Genomic DNA, 14,322 nt, shown 5'->3' with positions numbered 1-14,322 from the left:
TCAAATAGTGTATGTGTGGATGTGCTCAGTGAGCAACCATACACCAGGTTGATGGAAAATGAAGATGTACAGGACAACAAAATATAAAATAGGGCTTAAGTGCTTAAAAGCAGCAGAGAATGGCTGGCTGGCCTCAACATTTTTTAGACATGGTTGAGGGAATCGACCAGGCCTCTAATGGTCTCTGAAATTGTTTACTTGTTATTACCAGAATCTGGTACTTTTAGTCATAATGCACACAGCCATCCTCATGAAATTATTATCTTTCATTATTTCTGTCCGCATGAGGATACACACACATTTCAGCATCAAGTCTTCATCAGTGCAGGCTGTTGGCACCGCTTTTATTGTATATTGTTGCTGTCACACAGAAACCATGTATCTCCCTATATTTAAACTTTTTATGTTTTTAAATGAATGTCCTCATTTTTCATACAAGAATGTGTAACACAAATGTTGTGAAAAAGATAATAAAAAGGAACGGTTGGACATCCATCCGACAGTAGTGATATATAATTCAAAGTTCGGCCCAAAACGTAATCGTCTATTTGGGGCAACCCAGTGATCATTAAAGATTCATGAGAATCCAGCCATCCATTCTCTGGTTCATTTGTTAACAGTTAGGGCGGCCTACTGACTACGGAAGCAGTGACATGGTGCATTCACCAGCGTTAGTTTTACTGAGGTTAAGGTTAGGGTTAAGGTTAGGTTTAGGTGGTCGGAATGGCAATATGTGCTGACATGTAACCCTGAATTCCAGCAGCGGGAGCCATTTCTACTACTGCATTTTTCTGCCAAATGGGCGACACCCTCGACCCTTGACAAAAGTGGGCGGTGGAACGTCGTCGACGACATCGTCCGTCAATAGGCAATCAAATTCATGTGTTGCTTTGTTTATCCATTGGAGGACGTACGATAATGACAACAGGAACAACGCCCATTAGGAGATTTTTATCGCCCAGCGGCTGTTGCCCGCTGTTAAAACGTAGGGTAAGTTGTGGTCCAGCGAGAATGCCAGTGCTCCGAGCAGCTCAAAGCTTGTCCGGTAGTAGAGCTAACAGGCCAGAGCCTTGTATTAGAGAGTTCTGCCAATGCGGGGTCAGAAACAGCACCAGTCACCTGGTTCATGTAACTTGAAATGTCACTTTTCTCTCATAGACTCCAATGCATTATGTAAACTTCCGGTTCGCGCTCGCTTTGTCACTATTCGCCAATAGATGTGTACAGTATGTGGAAGACCTGGCCCCATGAAGTTAACGGAGTTGGCGTGACTCTCCAATAAAGGGCTCTGTCACAGGCAGGGAGAAGTGCAGACACTTTTGGTGCTCATCTCTGGCAACAACGGTCTATACATTTTAGGTAAGAAATAGGCTATGCAGTTGCTCAGTCTTGATTAATTTCACATCTCAACCACTCGTTAAAAACTTTGTGATCAATATTCTGTACTTCCATACAGTAGTCCTTTTCTGTCCATCTAAATTGTTGTCGAGTGCATATGGCCGTACGCCTAATTCTTGCCCATTTCAGACCACAGGGCACTTCTGATTGTTTGTCGCTCTGTTTTGCCACACTGCAGTCCATAGCAAACATTGCCGCTCCGCTTTTTACTGGCTCCGTCTCCAGCTGCAGTGGTGGGAGCGGTGATTGCTCTTCCCCAGCAAGGAACCCCACCGCTTTCTCTTAACACGGAAGCAGAATAACGCGCCGGTGTGAATTCAGTATTACAGTTCTACTGGCTGGGATTTGTATGTACTCTTTTGTCTACTCAAGCCATGAAATTAGATGAAGAGCACAACGTGAGCTCATTCTTAAATGAAATTAACTTCCCTGAAATAAGTTACTGATCGTGTAGGTGAAATAGAGATGTACCGAACCTGAACAGAGAAAATATTTATTGAGTAGAACATAAATTATGCACCACTTAGTTCATATAAAATTACATGTAGTTTTTGCACTTTTCAAGTTGAAGCCATATGCCCAGCAGGTACTGTATGAATGCGTAATGTAGCCCCAAGAGAAGTTGGTGCACCAGACCAACTATTTTTGGCCCCAGTTCCCCTTTTATCATCAGTGTCACCATCATCATCCACATCCACATCATCATCATCATCATCATCAGCATAGCACCACCAGCATTGTTAAGGCAAAATAAAACGAAGAGGACATCACCTTGTTTGTCTACACATGATTGTCCTCCATCCTATGTTTTCTCGACTTTATGACTGAGAAGTGACAAAATAACAGATGCTCATTCAGAGGGATATTTTTGCACACTGGGACACATATGAGAATGTAATTAAGAAATTATATAAAATGTACAATTAGAAATCAGTTAAGTAATGCAAATGTTAGTAGTTGAGAAGTGAATGTAGAGTTAAATGAACACTACTGTGTGCCACTCCCACTAAGGAGAACGTTGCATGCTGTCTTTGAGTAAGCACAAAGGTTCCAGTCCATTAATGGAAGCTTTTGCTCCTATTATATGAGTCAAAGTGGCAATTTTGTCCTTCCGGTCACCTGGAATTCATTGTCACTAGCTCTTGCAGTTTCATTCCGATGTTCTTGATGTGCAACATCACAGTAAGTCACCATTGTGTATCCTGTTGCTGATCATTTCAGTGCCGAATTGACAGACCTACTGTGGCAATTCCCATTGAGATGCCTTCTCTGTACTTCTGGAGGAATTCTACTCACAGATGCTGTGGTTTTACCCCCGAAACAAATAAACGCAGATAAAAAAGGGACCAAGAGGCATGCTGGCTTTCCATCTCCGGCCCCATGTTTACCCTGATGTTATGAGCTGTGGAATCCACGCAGAGTGTCCAGGGGGAGGCTTATACATTGGTCTCAACACCATCCATGTCAATAGAACAGTGGTACCATTTGTCCTTTCTCCGGTGCCGTGGGGGTATAGGGGGCTTTTTCCTCTCGTTTGGGGGCCGGATGCCCTCCTCCAGCTGCATGAGGCGGGCCACGTCGGGGGGTATTAACTCCGCCTTGCCTTCCATGCGGGGCGGCTGGTAGCTGCCATTGTTGTTTCGACAGTTCATCAGCGGCAACGGCGAGGGACTCTGGGTCTGCTTGGGTTTGGCCTCGCAGATCAACGGCACCTGGGAGACCGGTGGTGAGTAAGATGGGGATGGAGAGAAAGGAAATTGTAGATACGGGGGCGGACAATAATAGCAAGACGAGATGAGTTCACTTGTGCAGTCTTGCTATTATTATAAAAAGTTTTTATATTATAGACTAGAACATAAATAATAGTATTAACCTCATTAACCTGGCATGCGGGGGCAGACTAATAGCAAGAATGCCAAAGTGAACACATCTTTTTATATATTATTATTATAGACTAGAAAACAAATAACAGTATAACCTCATTAACCTGGCATGCGGGGGCAGACTAATAGCAAGAATGCCCAAGTGAACACATCTTTTTATATATTATTATAGACTAGAAAACAAATAATAGTATTAACCTCATTAACCTGGCATGCCTATTTTTGGCACGTCATAAGGATTTGAAAATGTTTCAAGCCCACAACACACTTGTAGATTGGTCATTTTCGAATAACATAACTTCTCTTGTAAGGACACTCACCCCATCTCCCTCTTTTATGAAGTCTTTCCTGCAGATGTGTGCCATGATGCCTGTGGCCAAAGCGTCCCCCATTACATTCACCATAGTCCGAAATCTGTCCCTGAGAAGAAGGACAAAATTCAATTCAATTCAATTCAATTCAGGAGCTTTATTGGCATGCATGAGAAAACATACGTTTACATTGCCAAAGCAAGTTTCAAAACATAATAAAAACAGATGAAAATGGAGAACATATATACAGTTGGAGGGGGTACCGCATTGTGTAAGGACACATGAAATTTCTGTATCATACAAGTTCAATGTATTGCACACAGTGGAAAATGTTGTAGGCTACTGTACATCATGTACTAAAATGAGACCATGACTGCTCATTTGTGAGGGTTGATCCATTCAAAGTGTTAAATCCAGATAATAAGGTCAGTGAACCCACATGCTACTTACAATGCCCAATCTACTGCAATGATGAGCGAGATGTCATCAGTTGGCAAACCGACCGATGTCAACACAATCACCATAGTGACGAGGCCAGCCTGTGGAATCCCTGCTGCACCGATACTGGCTGCAGTGGCTGTGATGCTGGCGGGGGAAACAATATCACTAATTATAAAATGTACAGGGCCATTGAAAGAGGACAAATCACATTCAGCATGTAATGGAGATGATAAAAAAATATGAGTTTCAAATATGAGGTCTGCTGCGCCAAAGTGTTATTACTCTAAAATATAAATTTTATACCATAGCATTCATGTAAAATATCATCTGTATGTAGATCAATACATATCATTGCATACATCCTACGGTGCGAATTCTTTTAAGTTGTAATTAGTGCAAGCTGGGCAAGGAAAGAAACTTCACAGAGGGTAATTAAAACGTTTTCATTTAAAATGCAAAATATATACGGTACTTAAAGGACAACTTTCGTTTTTTACAACAAGGGTTCATATTTTAGATAGTCATTAGAGAAAAAAAGATGAGTGTTAAAATGTTTTCATTTATCATTTTAGTGATTTTAACGATTTTGATTTGCATGCATGCCCCCAAGTTGGGGGCATGCATGCAAGTGGCTACTGACTAAATATGTATTTTTAGAAACAATAAGCCTATTCCCAAGATGCACTGCAATCATTCATGGGCAGATGTGACTTATGGGGGCTGGTGTAAATAGTAACAAAATAATTGATGGCTTATTGTATCTAAAAAGACATATTTAGCCACTTGTACGCGTGCCCCAACCACTGAAATCAAAATACTAAAATTGATAAAACAATAGAAAGCAGTAAATGAAAACATTTTAACACTCATCTCATTCTATAATTACAATCTAAAATATGAACCCTTGTTGTAAAAAAAAAGTAAAAGTTGTCCTTTAAAGCATCACAGCACAACTTATATTGGCAACTACAGCTAAAGCAACGTTTTTGACATCTTGACTTCAACATTGTCGGATGTTGAAGTCATTCTCGGACCAAAACTCCCTACTCCTTATTTAAACATGAGCCTGGTCAGCACAGAAATATAGAGATACAGCAGCTAGCTCCTTATAAATTATGTTGACTCATGAGGGAAAGTAATTAATTTGTTTTACTGACTAAATTAAAGGGGAGGGTATGGAGTTTGGTAGGACGAGGGGCTTTTTGTCAGAGGGAGTTTGGTAGGAGGAGGAATGTCCAACAATGGACAATAACGTGTGTATCAGTATGGAGTGAAACTGAAACTGTGTCCGAGATGAAACATCACAGATGGAGCACAGCAACTAAAAACACAACCTGATGGTGGGGGTGCGGAGTATGTGTATGTGTGTGTGTGTGTGTGTGTGTGTGTGTGTGTGTGTGTGTGTGTGCGTGTGCGTGTGCGTGTGTGTGCGTGTGCATTGGCCTGTCGGGGGATGGGGGCTTGGGTCAGTGGCCCAGCGGTGGCGTGACTGGGAGATGGCGTTTTATCCAGGTCACGTGGCTCCTTTAAACAGAGAGATTAGCGGTGGTCTCAGTCTGCTGTTGCTTTGTTATGGATTCATGTTACAAACAAGTTCTGTACAGTAGAGAGAGAGCTCAAGGGTTTTCGCTCTACAGCATGAAATCTCTATGCTGAATGACCTAATCAATAGGTCACTGTTTCACCTCCCGGCTCCTGCCCTCGACTACATGTTGAAGTTTTAAATAAGTTAACAGTAACTTTAAGTAAGTTTAAAGTCCACTAAAGTTAGCTAGAAAACATAATTCATGCCCTTGTCACGTCCCGGCTGGATTACTGCAACTTTCACTACATGGGGGTTACTAACACTTCTCTCTCCCGCCTGAGGCTTGTTCCAAATGCTGCTGCCATGCAGACTTCTGACTGGCACCCGTAAGCAGGACCACACCACCCTTATACTGGCCTCCCTCCATTGGCTACACCAGTCAGATTTAGAATAGATTTTAAAATCCTTCAATTTGTTTTTAAAGCACCAGAGGCTTCTCAAAGTCCCACACACCTGTTTAAAGCAAAAGGGTGACAGAGATTCTGAAAGCCAGACCCCGCCCATCATGACGCTGTTGGTCACTCGAGTGAGCCACCGACTGAAGCAGCACAGGAACCCATGGCTTTAATACCTGGATATCATGTCGCGCTGTGCGGAATTTGTGAAATTCTTACGATATGTTGTGTTTATGAGTGAGAGGTCACTGGTCACTAGAGAGAGATTTCAGAGGTGTTGCATCCTCCTGGAAGTTGGCTCGTGAGACTAGTCATAATATCTCTTCCAAACAATTGCTGTGTTTCACTGCTGGCAGTGAATGAAGCTGGGCAGAATGCGTAAACAAAACGAAATGCCCACCTTGAACGTTTGTTTGACCAACTTCTAACCAATCATAGCAGCCAAAACTAGTTAGTCAGAACTTCTTGGAGCAACCGACAGTTCTGAGTTCTGGGACTGCCGACCCGATGCCTTGAATGACGTCATATTGTAGCCAGCCGGACCAAACAAACGTTGTCTATGCTGGCGTGGTTTGCATTGGGCTTAACCCCCCCCCCCCCCCCCCTCATCAAGACCATTATCACCATCTAACCATCAGTCAGTTGAGTTGTTGAGTTTTGCTATTTTAGTTGTCTAGTTAAGTACAGTATGTAGGAAATTGTATGAATGTATTTATCTACCTCGATCTCTGCTGGCACCCCCCCCTCCCCCCCCCTCCCGCCCATGCACATGCATGGCACTCAGTTTGCACACACATTTGCACTCAAAGGACTACAATGGGAATAAGCTCTTGAGATTTATTTTGTGATTTATCCTTCTGACGGATATGTACAAATATGTTCATGTAATGAATATGCATTTGTGTCAGTAAAAGCATCAATCAATTTATCAATCAATCAAGCAGTGCGTCAGATTTGGTGAAGCTGAAACAGAATTACCCCCCATGAGATTAACAAAAGGTCTCCCCTTCCCTCCCCCTCCCACTCCTGAGGGGGCTGGATTAGTCTGATGTGGTGGTATCATGGCGAAGTGAGCGACGTTAAAGCCTCATCATATCCATACCATGTTAATAAGCGTTTGTGCACAGATGGCATGATATGACCGCAGCGGTCTGTCATCCGGCTTTACTACCAACCTGATGGTGATGATCTGGCCAAAGTCCAGCTCGTAATTATTGACCTGTGCGATGAATATGGCCGCCACGGCCTCGTACAGAGCCGTGCCGTCCATGTTGATGGTGGCGCCCACGGGCAGCACAAAGCGGATGATGCGCCGGTCGATGTGGTTGTTCTCCAAGAGGCACTTGAAGGTGATAGGCAGCGTGGCCGAGCTGGAACAGAGGCAGAGTGTGGAATAGGGATAAGACGATTTGAACATTTCATTTGAATGTGAATTCTGGACTTTTACTTGTAACAGAGTACATCTAAATTGCAGTATTTATACTTTTACTTAAGTAAAGAATGTGAGTACTTTTTCCACCACTGTAAAGGAGAGTGAAAAGGTGACATTCTGTGAAGTTGAACAGTTGACAGCAAATAAAGAGAAAGCAGATGTTAAATTGAAGTAGTAAAGTCAGTAAATAGATTTGGATGGAGAATGATTTGAAGCTGTGCCATTGTATTAAGTACAAAGGCAAATAATCCTGGCAAATATTCTTTGTTTGTGCATTGCTGGGAATAGATTACTGATTGTGGATGCAGCCCAGTTGTAACAACTCCAAGAATATTTCCCTCTTTTTTTTCTCTCTCACATATCCGACTTATTTGCATTAGTTTACTATGTTTACTTAGCAAATACACAAATCATAGAATGTAAATCAGTGGTTCTCAACCTGTGGGTCGGGACCCCCAGGGGGGTCCCCAAATTATTTCGAGGGGTCCCCAGATTGGCTTAATGTGCTTCATTGTTTTCTCACTCAGCGCTATACAAACCAACATAAAGTTTAAGTGTATAGAGGGCACATTTCTAAAGTGATTTTTTAAGGACTTTAATACTTCTAAAATGACAAATTAAATGTTGGCCAAATTGTCAAATATTAGAGGCGATTCTTTTTTTTTTGTTTCTCCAGTCAACTCCAGCGAAGTCTGAATTCTGTGAAGGGGAGCATAGCCCAGTGAAATCTGTTGATGTTGTGTGGCCAACCATGGGACCTGCTACAGAGGAACCATGCTTGAATACGATAATACAGATAAGGTCAAAACTGCCCGAGTAGCAGTCCTCGCCTACGCTGCTTTGCCCAAACAGCAGTGCTCCCCATTCATGTACCCTGACACCTCATGCCAGAGGTTTTGCCCTGTCCACCCATGTATACTGACACCTCTGCCCAAGGTCTTCCCTTTCTCCACACCTACACACACTCACCCTTGCGAAAAAGAACTGAATTAAGGAACACTGAACACTCACTCTCTTGAATCCCCAGAATCCCTCACGTATTATATATAGTTATTGCAATTTTTCAATTTTTGAGAGCTCTTTATTTTTCATATTGCAGCGCTGCAACTGTAATGTTTATTGTTGTTGTTTGACTGGCAACAACTAACAAACCTAGGTTGATGTCTTAGCGCAGGGGTCTTCAACGTTTTCAGGCCAAGGACCCCTTAGTTGAGAGAGAGATGAAGCAGGGACCCCCACAACCTGTTCATAGATTCCATAGTTTCATCGTTTGACAGCACAATCATCAGTGTATTTTGGATTCATGTCAATTTCAGATATTTAACCACTTGAGCCATCAATACTTAAACAACTTGACCTTTTCATTCTGTATTAGTCTGCTCTTTCCCCCCTCTGCTCTTTTCCCTCACAATAGAACTGTGTTATACAAAATGTAATGCCTCAACTCTTAGTGCTCGTCAGGGTGGTGGGGGGTCCCCAGTTCAAATATGATTATTTTGGGGGTCGCGGCCTGAAAGGTTTGAGGACCACTAATGCAAATGACAGACAGGCCATTTGGTTTCATTGCTATCGTGCCCCTTTACCTGGAGGAGGTGGCCAGGGCGATCAGCAGGGCCTGGAGGATCCCCCGGATGTAAACAATGGGGCTCTTCTTGGTGATGAAGAAGTACATGGATGGGAGGATGAAGAGGCCATGCAGTATCAAGCCAAACACCACGGTGAAGGCGTAGAAGCCCAGCTTCTTCCCCATGTCTGACGGGTCACTCATCTCCAGGATCTTCCCTGCCACCAGGAACACAATGCCAAAGGGGAAGTACCTGGCAGGGACGTGCAGAGAATGTTAGGCTATTTTCGGTGCTTGATACCACACTGAACTAAGCATATTCAAGTCAATACTGGAGATGTGGCTTAACGGCATGGATTTCTACACAGAGAGGCCGATTCTTTCAACATAAGATGCTCTATTCAAGTTCAGGAGAGTTTGGACAAGGCAATTCTCTTGAATGCTGCCTTCAGGTATGGCTTGGAAAGAGGGATTTGCATTTCTTTCACCAGAGTAAAAACTGCATTCATGGTCTGGAGAGGGCACTTTTTACAGAGGGGTAAAAGGGTCAAGCCCCCTTTGATGTCTATGTGTGCACGTGCCTGGTACCAGGTTCACCACAGTTAGGGTCAAAGGTCAAATGTAGCAGCACCAACATAATATCGTTGTTTCGCGGGGTGTATGTCTAAAACCTACCCTTGTTTGCTATTTTAAAAACGATTTAAAATAGTTAAAATAGACGATCTACAAGCACACAACACCTAGCATCGCGAGGCGTTGTGTGCCTGTACATCTGCCATTTTCACTAGTTTTGTGCGACAGTCTTGTATGATGAAGCAGGGCTTTACTTTACAAAATAATTTACAAATTTGAAACTTGAAGGTTTCTGCCTGACAGTGACGTTATCTCACTCCCAACTTTAAACGGATGCATGGCCAGGACCCCTTAGCGTCACTGGGTCAATGTAATGGGTACACCTTTACGACCATTTTTTAATGTGTGCAGGGTAGTACAAAAACAATTCACTGTCAAGTGACTGACAATGTAAATTGATTGAGAACAAGGCGATGTCGCGATTAAAACGGACGGATGGACACACACACACACACACACACACACACACACACACACACACACACACACACACACACACACACACACACACACAGACACACACACACACACACACACACACACACACACACACACACACACACACACACACACACCCTGACCCCACACACACACACACACACACACACACACACACACACACACACACACACACACACACACACACACGTGGACGGACGGACGGACGAACGGACGGAAAATAAGTGAAACATAGTCTCGACAGTAATAACACATAGTTAAAAAGTAATGTAATGTATAATATCAAACAATACCATATAACAATGGCCACAATCCTCAGGACAGCCTCATTCAAACTCTGGCAGAAATTCACCAAGGGACTGCCATTGGGTCCCATCCTTCCCAGCATGATGCCTGTGAGGAAAATTAATATACATATTCAACCACTATATACCGTACATTTCACCTATATATGTATACTAGGACCCCCAGGGGTCTATAGGCCCCCTCCTCTTTTCCCTCTAGATCAAATCTCTTTGCCATAAATAGTCAATCTACAAGTTCACAACGCATTGCCATGTTCTCCTCCGAATATCATGGAAGAAATACCATGAAATATCTTTTACATTAATTGCTTGATAATATAGTCATCATTCAAATCTTAGTGTTTTGCCAATTATTTAGGGCCCCCAGCCCACATGCAGGGAACAGCTGATGTAATCTTTACCCATGGTGGCTGAAAAGATGACTATTCCCAGCACATTCATTCCATCGCTGTTTCCTGGCCTTGTGCGTACGAACGTATCGGGAGGCGGGGTCAGGTCGAGGGCGAAGTTCTGTATGTCGGTTCCATTATCGCTCTGGATGCCGTAGATGAGCGCTCGTCTCGTGCTGGACTCTGATAGGCTCTGACTCACAGTGGGTTTCGGTTTAACGATGATCTGACTACTTGTCCGGTACTAATGGAAGGGAACAGGACAGAGAACAGTTTATGGTCATGACAAATTGCTTGTGTTTTGTGAGTTGCTGTGTGTGGTGTGCTGTGTAAACTGAAATCAGCCCTCACCTGTTGAAAGGTTGCCTGAACCAGATTAGATGGAAACATGTTGCTGCAAGACAGAGGGACACATATTCATGAATGTGTAAGCATTTCACTGCTGTGTGACACAAAGAAAAGCACATGACATCATGCTCTGACATCACTGTGATGGAGTTCCCTCCATACATGGCCAGGGGAACTTTTATATGGGCCTTTTATGCCCATATATGGAGTCCCCAGGACTTCAGTGTGTTGCCTTGTCGGGCAACCACTATTTAGGCCATACGGGCCGGGCCATACATAGATTAGCCAAACCTATGTAATCACAGAGGGGTAAAGGGTGACGTCATAATATTGAGCCAATCAGATCAGGTGTGTGTTGTGTGACGTCAGACCAGAGCTCTGGTCAACCTGAATAAGATGTGACGCCGTTTTTAAACGTCACATTTAGTCTGGCTATTATGACCAATTGTGGAATCTTTACAAACGGAGTGTACCGTGAGAGTCAGGGAGGCAAGGGTATATTGAAATAGAGGGGTAGAAAGAGATTGACAGAGAATATATTAATCTTCCCAGCCTGCAAGAGACAAAGGAACGGCTTCCAATTTACAGTCCAAGTAGCATAAGTGGTGTCCATGAACCAAAAAGACACAGGCTTCCTGTTCTAAGTGTCCATACGCCTTCACGTCTCGGGTCACCCTACATGAAAACACGACGAGGAGCCACAACAACCTCTACTGTCAAATGATGAGCAATGGACGGCTCCCCTCATCTTCCTCCAGCTGTGTAACCAGCCAGAAACAAGGAGAGACAGACAAACCAAGATCTTGTGAGGACTTCAATGCAGCCAGGAGAAGTAAAGAAACATTTGATGACTTACACAGGAAACAAAACCTCTTATGTGATAAGAGTTTCATTGAGGTATCGACACAGCATGTCCAGCATGTCCACACCAAAGAAAAACCTTTCCAGTGTAAACACTGTGACAAGAGTTTCAGTCAGCTAGGTCACCTGAAGACACACCAGCGTGTCCACACTGGAGAAAAGCCCTTTGTGTGTAAACAGTGTGACAAGAGTTTCAGTGTGTATAGTAACCTGAAGACACACCATCGTGTCCACACTGGAGAAAAACCCTTTGTGTGTAAACAGTGTGACAAGAGTTTTGCTGTGTTAGGTAACCTGAAGACACACCAGGGTGTCCACACGGGTGAAAAACCCTTTGTTTGTAAACAGTGTGACAAGGGTTTTAGTGAGTCACGGACTCTGAAGAGACATCTGCGTGTCCACACTGGAGAAAAACCCTTTGTGTGTAAACAGTGTGACAAGAGTTTCAGTGAGTTATGGACTCTGAAGACACACCAGCGTATCCACACTGGAGAAAAAACGTTTGTGTGTAAACAGTGTGACAAGCGTTTCAGTCAATTATGTGACCTGAAAAATCACCAACATATCCACACTGGAGAAAAACCCTTTGTGTGTAAACAGTGTGACAAGGGTTTTGCTGTGTTAGGTAACCTGAAGATACACCAGCGTGTCCATACGGGTGAAAAGCCCTTTGTGTGTAAACAGTGTGACAAGAGTTTTAGTGTGTTAAGTCACCTGAAGACACATCAGCGTGTCCACACTGGAGAAAAACCCTTCAGCTGTAAACAGGGTGACAAGAGTTTCAGTGTGTTAAGTAATCTGAAAAGGCACCAGCATGTCCACACCACTTAAGAGCTTCAATCAGTTAGATATTCTGATGACAAACATCATCTCTATGCTTCACTACCGAGTTGTCCACCAGATGGCAGCTGACCACTCAGGCCATGCTTATAGCAGAATGAAAGACGATGATCAAGGCGGTTCACCCTATGCACAACTCTAGTACTAATAATAATAATAACGGTTCCATGCTTGGTACATACTCAGTACTCCGGCAAGCTACAGTATGTTCCCCACCATGAATGTACTTACATATTGTACAGTTAATATAAAACTATACCAGTAAGACTCCCTAATCGGGAGATAAGCGACCGTTGGTCGCTTATCTCCACAAATAGGCCAAAAGTTTGTTTTACCAATTATTACACTCTATGTGAACATTTACATCAACAAATCCCAAGTACTGGTTTTTAGGGGTGTAACGAAGGCTCTCAATTGCGCTCAAGACATACGGGCAGTTGACAGTTTGCCATGGTTACTCATTGAAGTTGAATCTCCATATATGGAGATAACCTACGCATCACACTAAGTCTGACCTCACCAGCCCATATTTGGGCATGAGCAACTTATGTCTCCATATATGGAGATATGATGACATCACACAGTCCTCAGCCGATGATGTGGAGAACATAATCCCTTTCATGCCCATATATGGAGATCCCTAACAGAATCCCTTTTATGCCCATATATGGAGATCCCTAACAGCATCCCTTTTATGCCCATATATGGAGATCACTAACAGCTAACAGAATACCTTTTATGCCCATATATGGAGATCCCTAACAGAATCCCTTTTATGCCCATATATGGAGATCCCTAACAGAATCCCTTTTATGCCCATATATGGAGATCCCTAACAGAATCCCTTTTATGCCCATATATGGAGATCCCTAACAGAATCCCTTTTATGCCCAGTTGGTTGCTAGGGTAAAAAAACATGGTTGCTATGGTAAACAGTTGGTTGCTAGGGTAAACAGTTGGTTGCTAGGGTAAAACCATGGTTGCTAAGGTGGTTGCTAACGTACACTAACAGACCAGCAACAACAGACTGTTGCCACAGCAACGTACACAAAGGTTTGTGTACACATGTGGTGTGATGTCATACTGAAGATATATGACATCACACCGTACACAAACAAAGGTGTGACGTGTGACGTGTGACCGACGGACGGACGGCCGGTGGAGGTTTTGGTAGTAAACTGCTCCCTAACGGTCGCAACCAGTAAGACTCCCTAATCGGGAGATAAGCGACCGTTGGTCGCTTATCTCCACAAATAGGCCAAAAGTTTGTTTTACCAATTATTACACTCTATGTGAACATTTACATCAACAAATCCCAAGTACTATGCAGAACGACCCATTTCAAGTTTTTAATGTACAACAATATTTAGAAAATAGGTCTACAAGCTGACAGTCCTCGTTTCCCATAGGTTATATGGAGATCTCAGTGTTTGTCAGTCCTTGTTCATTTATGCCCATATATGGACATCTCTATATCT

At 43.2% G+C, this 14,322-nt stretch overlaps 1 protein-coding gene across 1 annotated transcript in view; it reads right to left on the bottom strand.

Annotated features, from left to right (window-relative positions):
• Positions 1–2,834: 2,834 nt before the first annotated feature.
• Positions 2,835–14,322, bottom strand: part of slc1a7b (solute carrier family 1 member 7b) — a gene marked incomplete at both ends in the record, with an annotated part of 48,547 nt that continues 37,059 nt past the window's right edge. The window contains 8 exons of the mRNA XM_080734714.1: positions 2,835–3,110; positions 3,602–3,701; positions 4,043–4,177; positions 7,189–7,383; positions 9,029–9,262; positions 10,395–10,494; positions 10,808–11,039; positions 11,147–11,189. Of these exons, the coding sequence (XP_080590840.1) occupies positions 2,835–3,110; positions 3,602–3,701; positions 4,043–4,177; positions 7,189–7,383; positions 9,029–9,262; positions 10,395–10,494; positions 10,808–11,039; positions 11,147–11,189 (1,315 nt within the window). The remainder of the gene's footprint in view (positions 3,111–3,601; positions 3,702–4,042; positions 4,178–7,188; positions 7,384–9,028; positions 9,263–10,394; positions 10,495–10,807; positions 11,040–11,146; positions 11,190–14,322) is intronic.

The sequence above is a fragment of the Nannobrachium achirus genome (assembly GCF_963921795.1).
Source record: "Nannobrachium achirus genome assembly, chromosome: 1".
NCBI classification, from domain to species: Eukaryota; Metazoa; Chordata; class Actinopteri; order Myctophiformes; family Myctophidae; genus Nannobrachium; species Nannobrachium achirus.
Note: the sequence above shows the minus strand (reverse complement) of the source record. Positions and strands in the feature narration are given on the sequence as shown.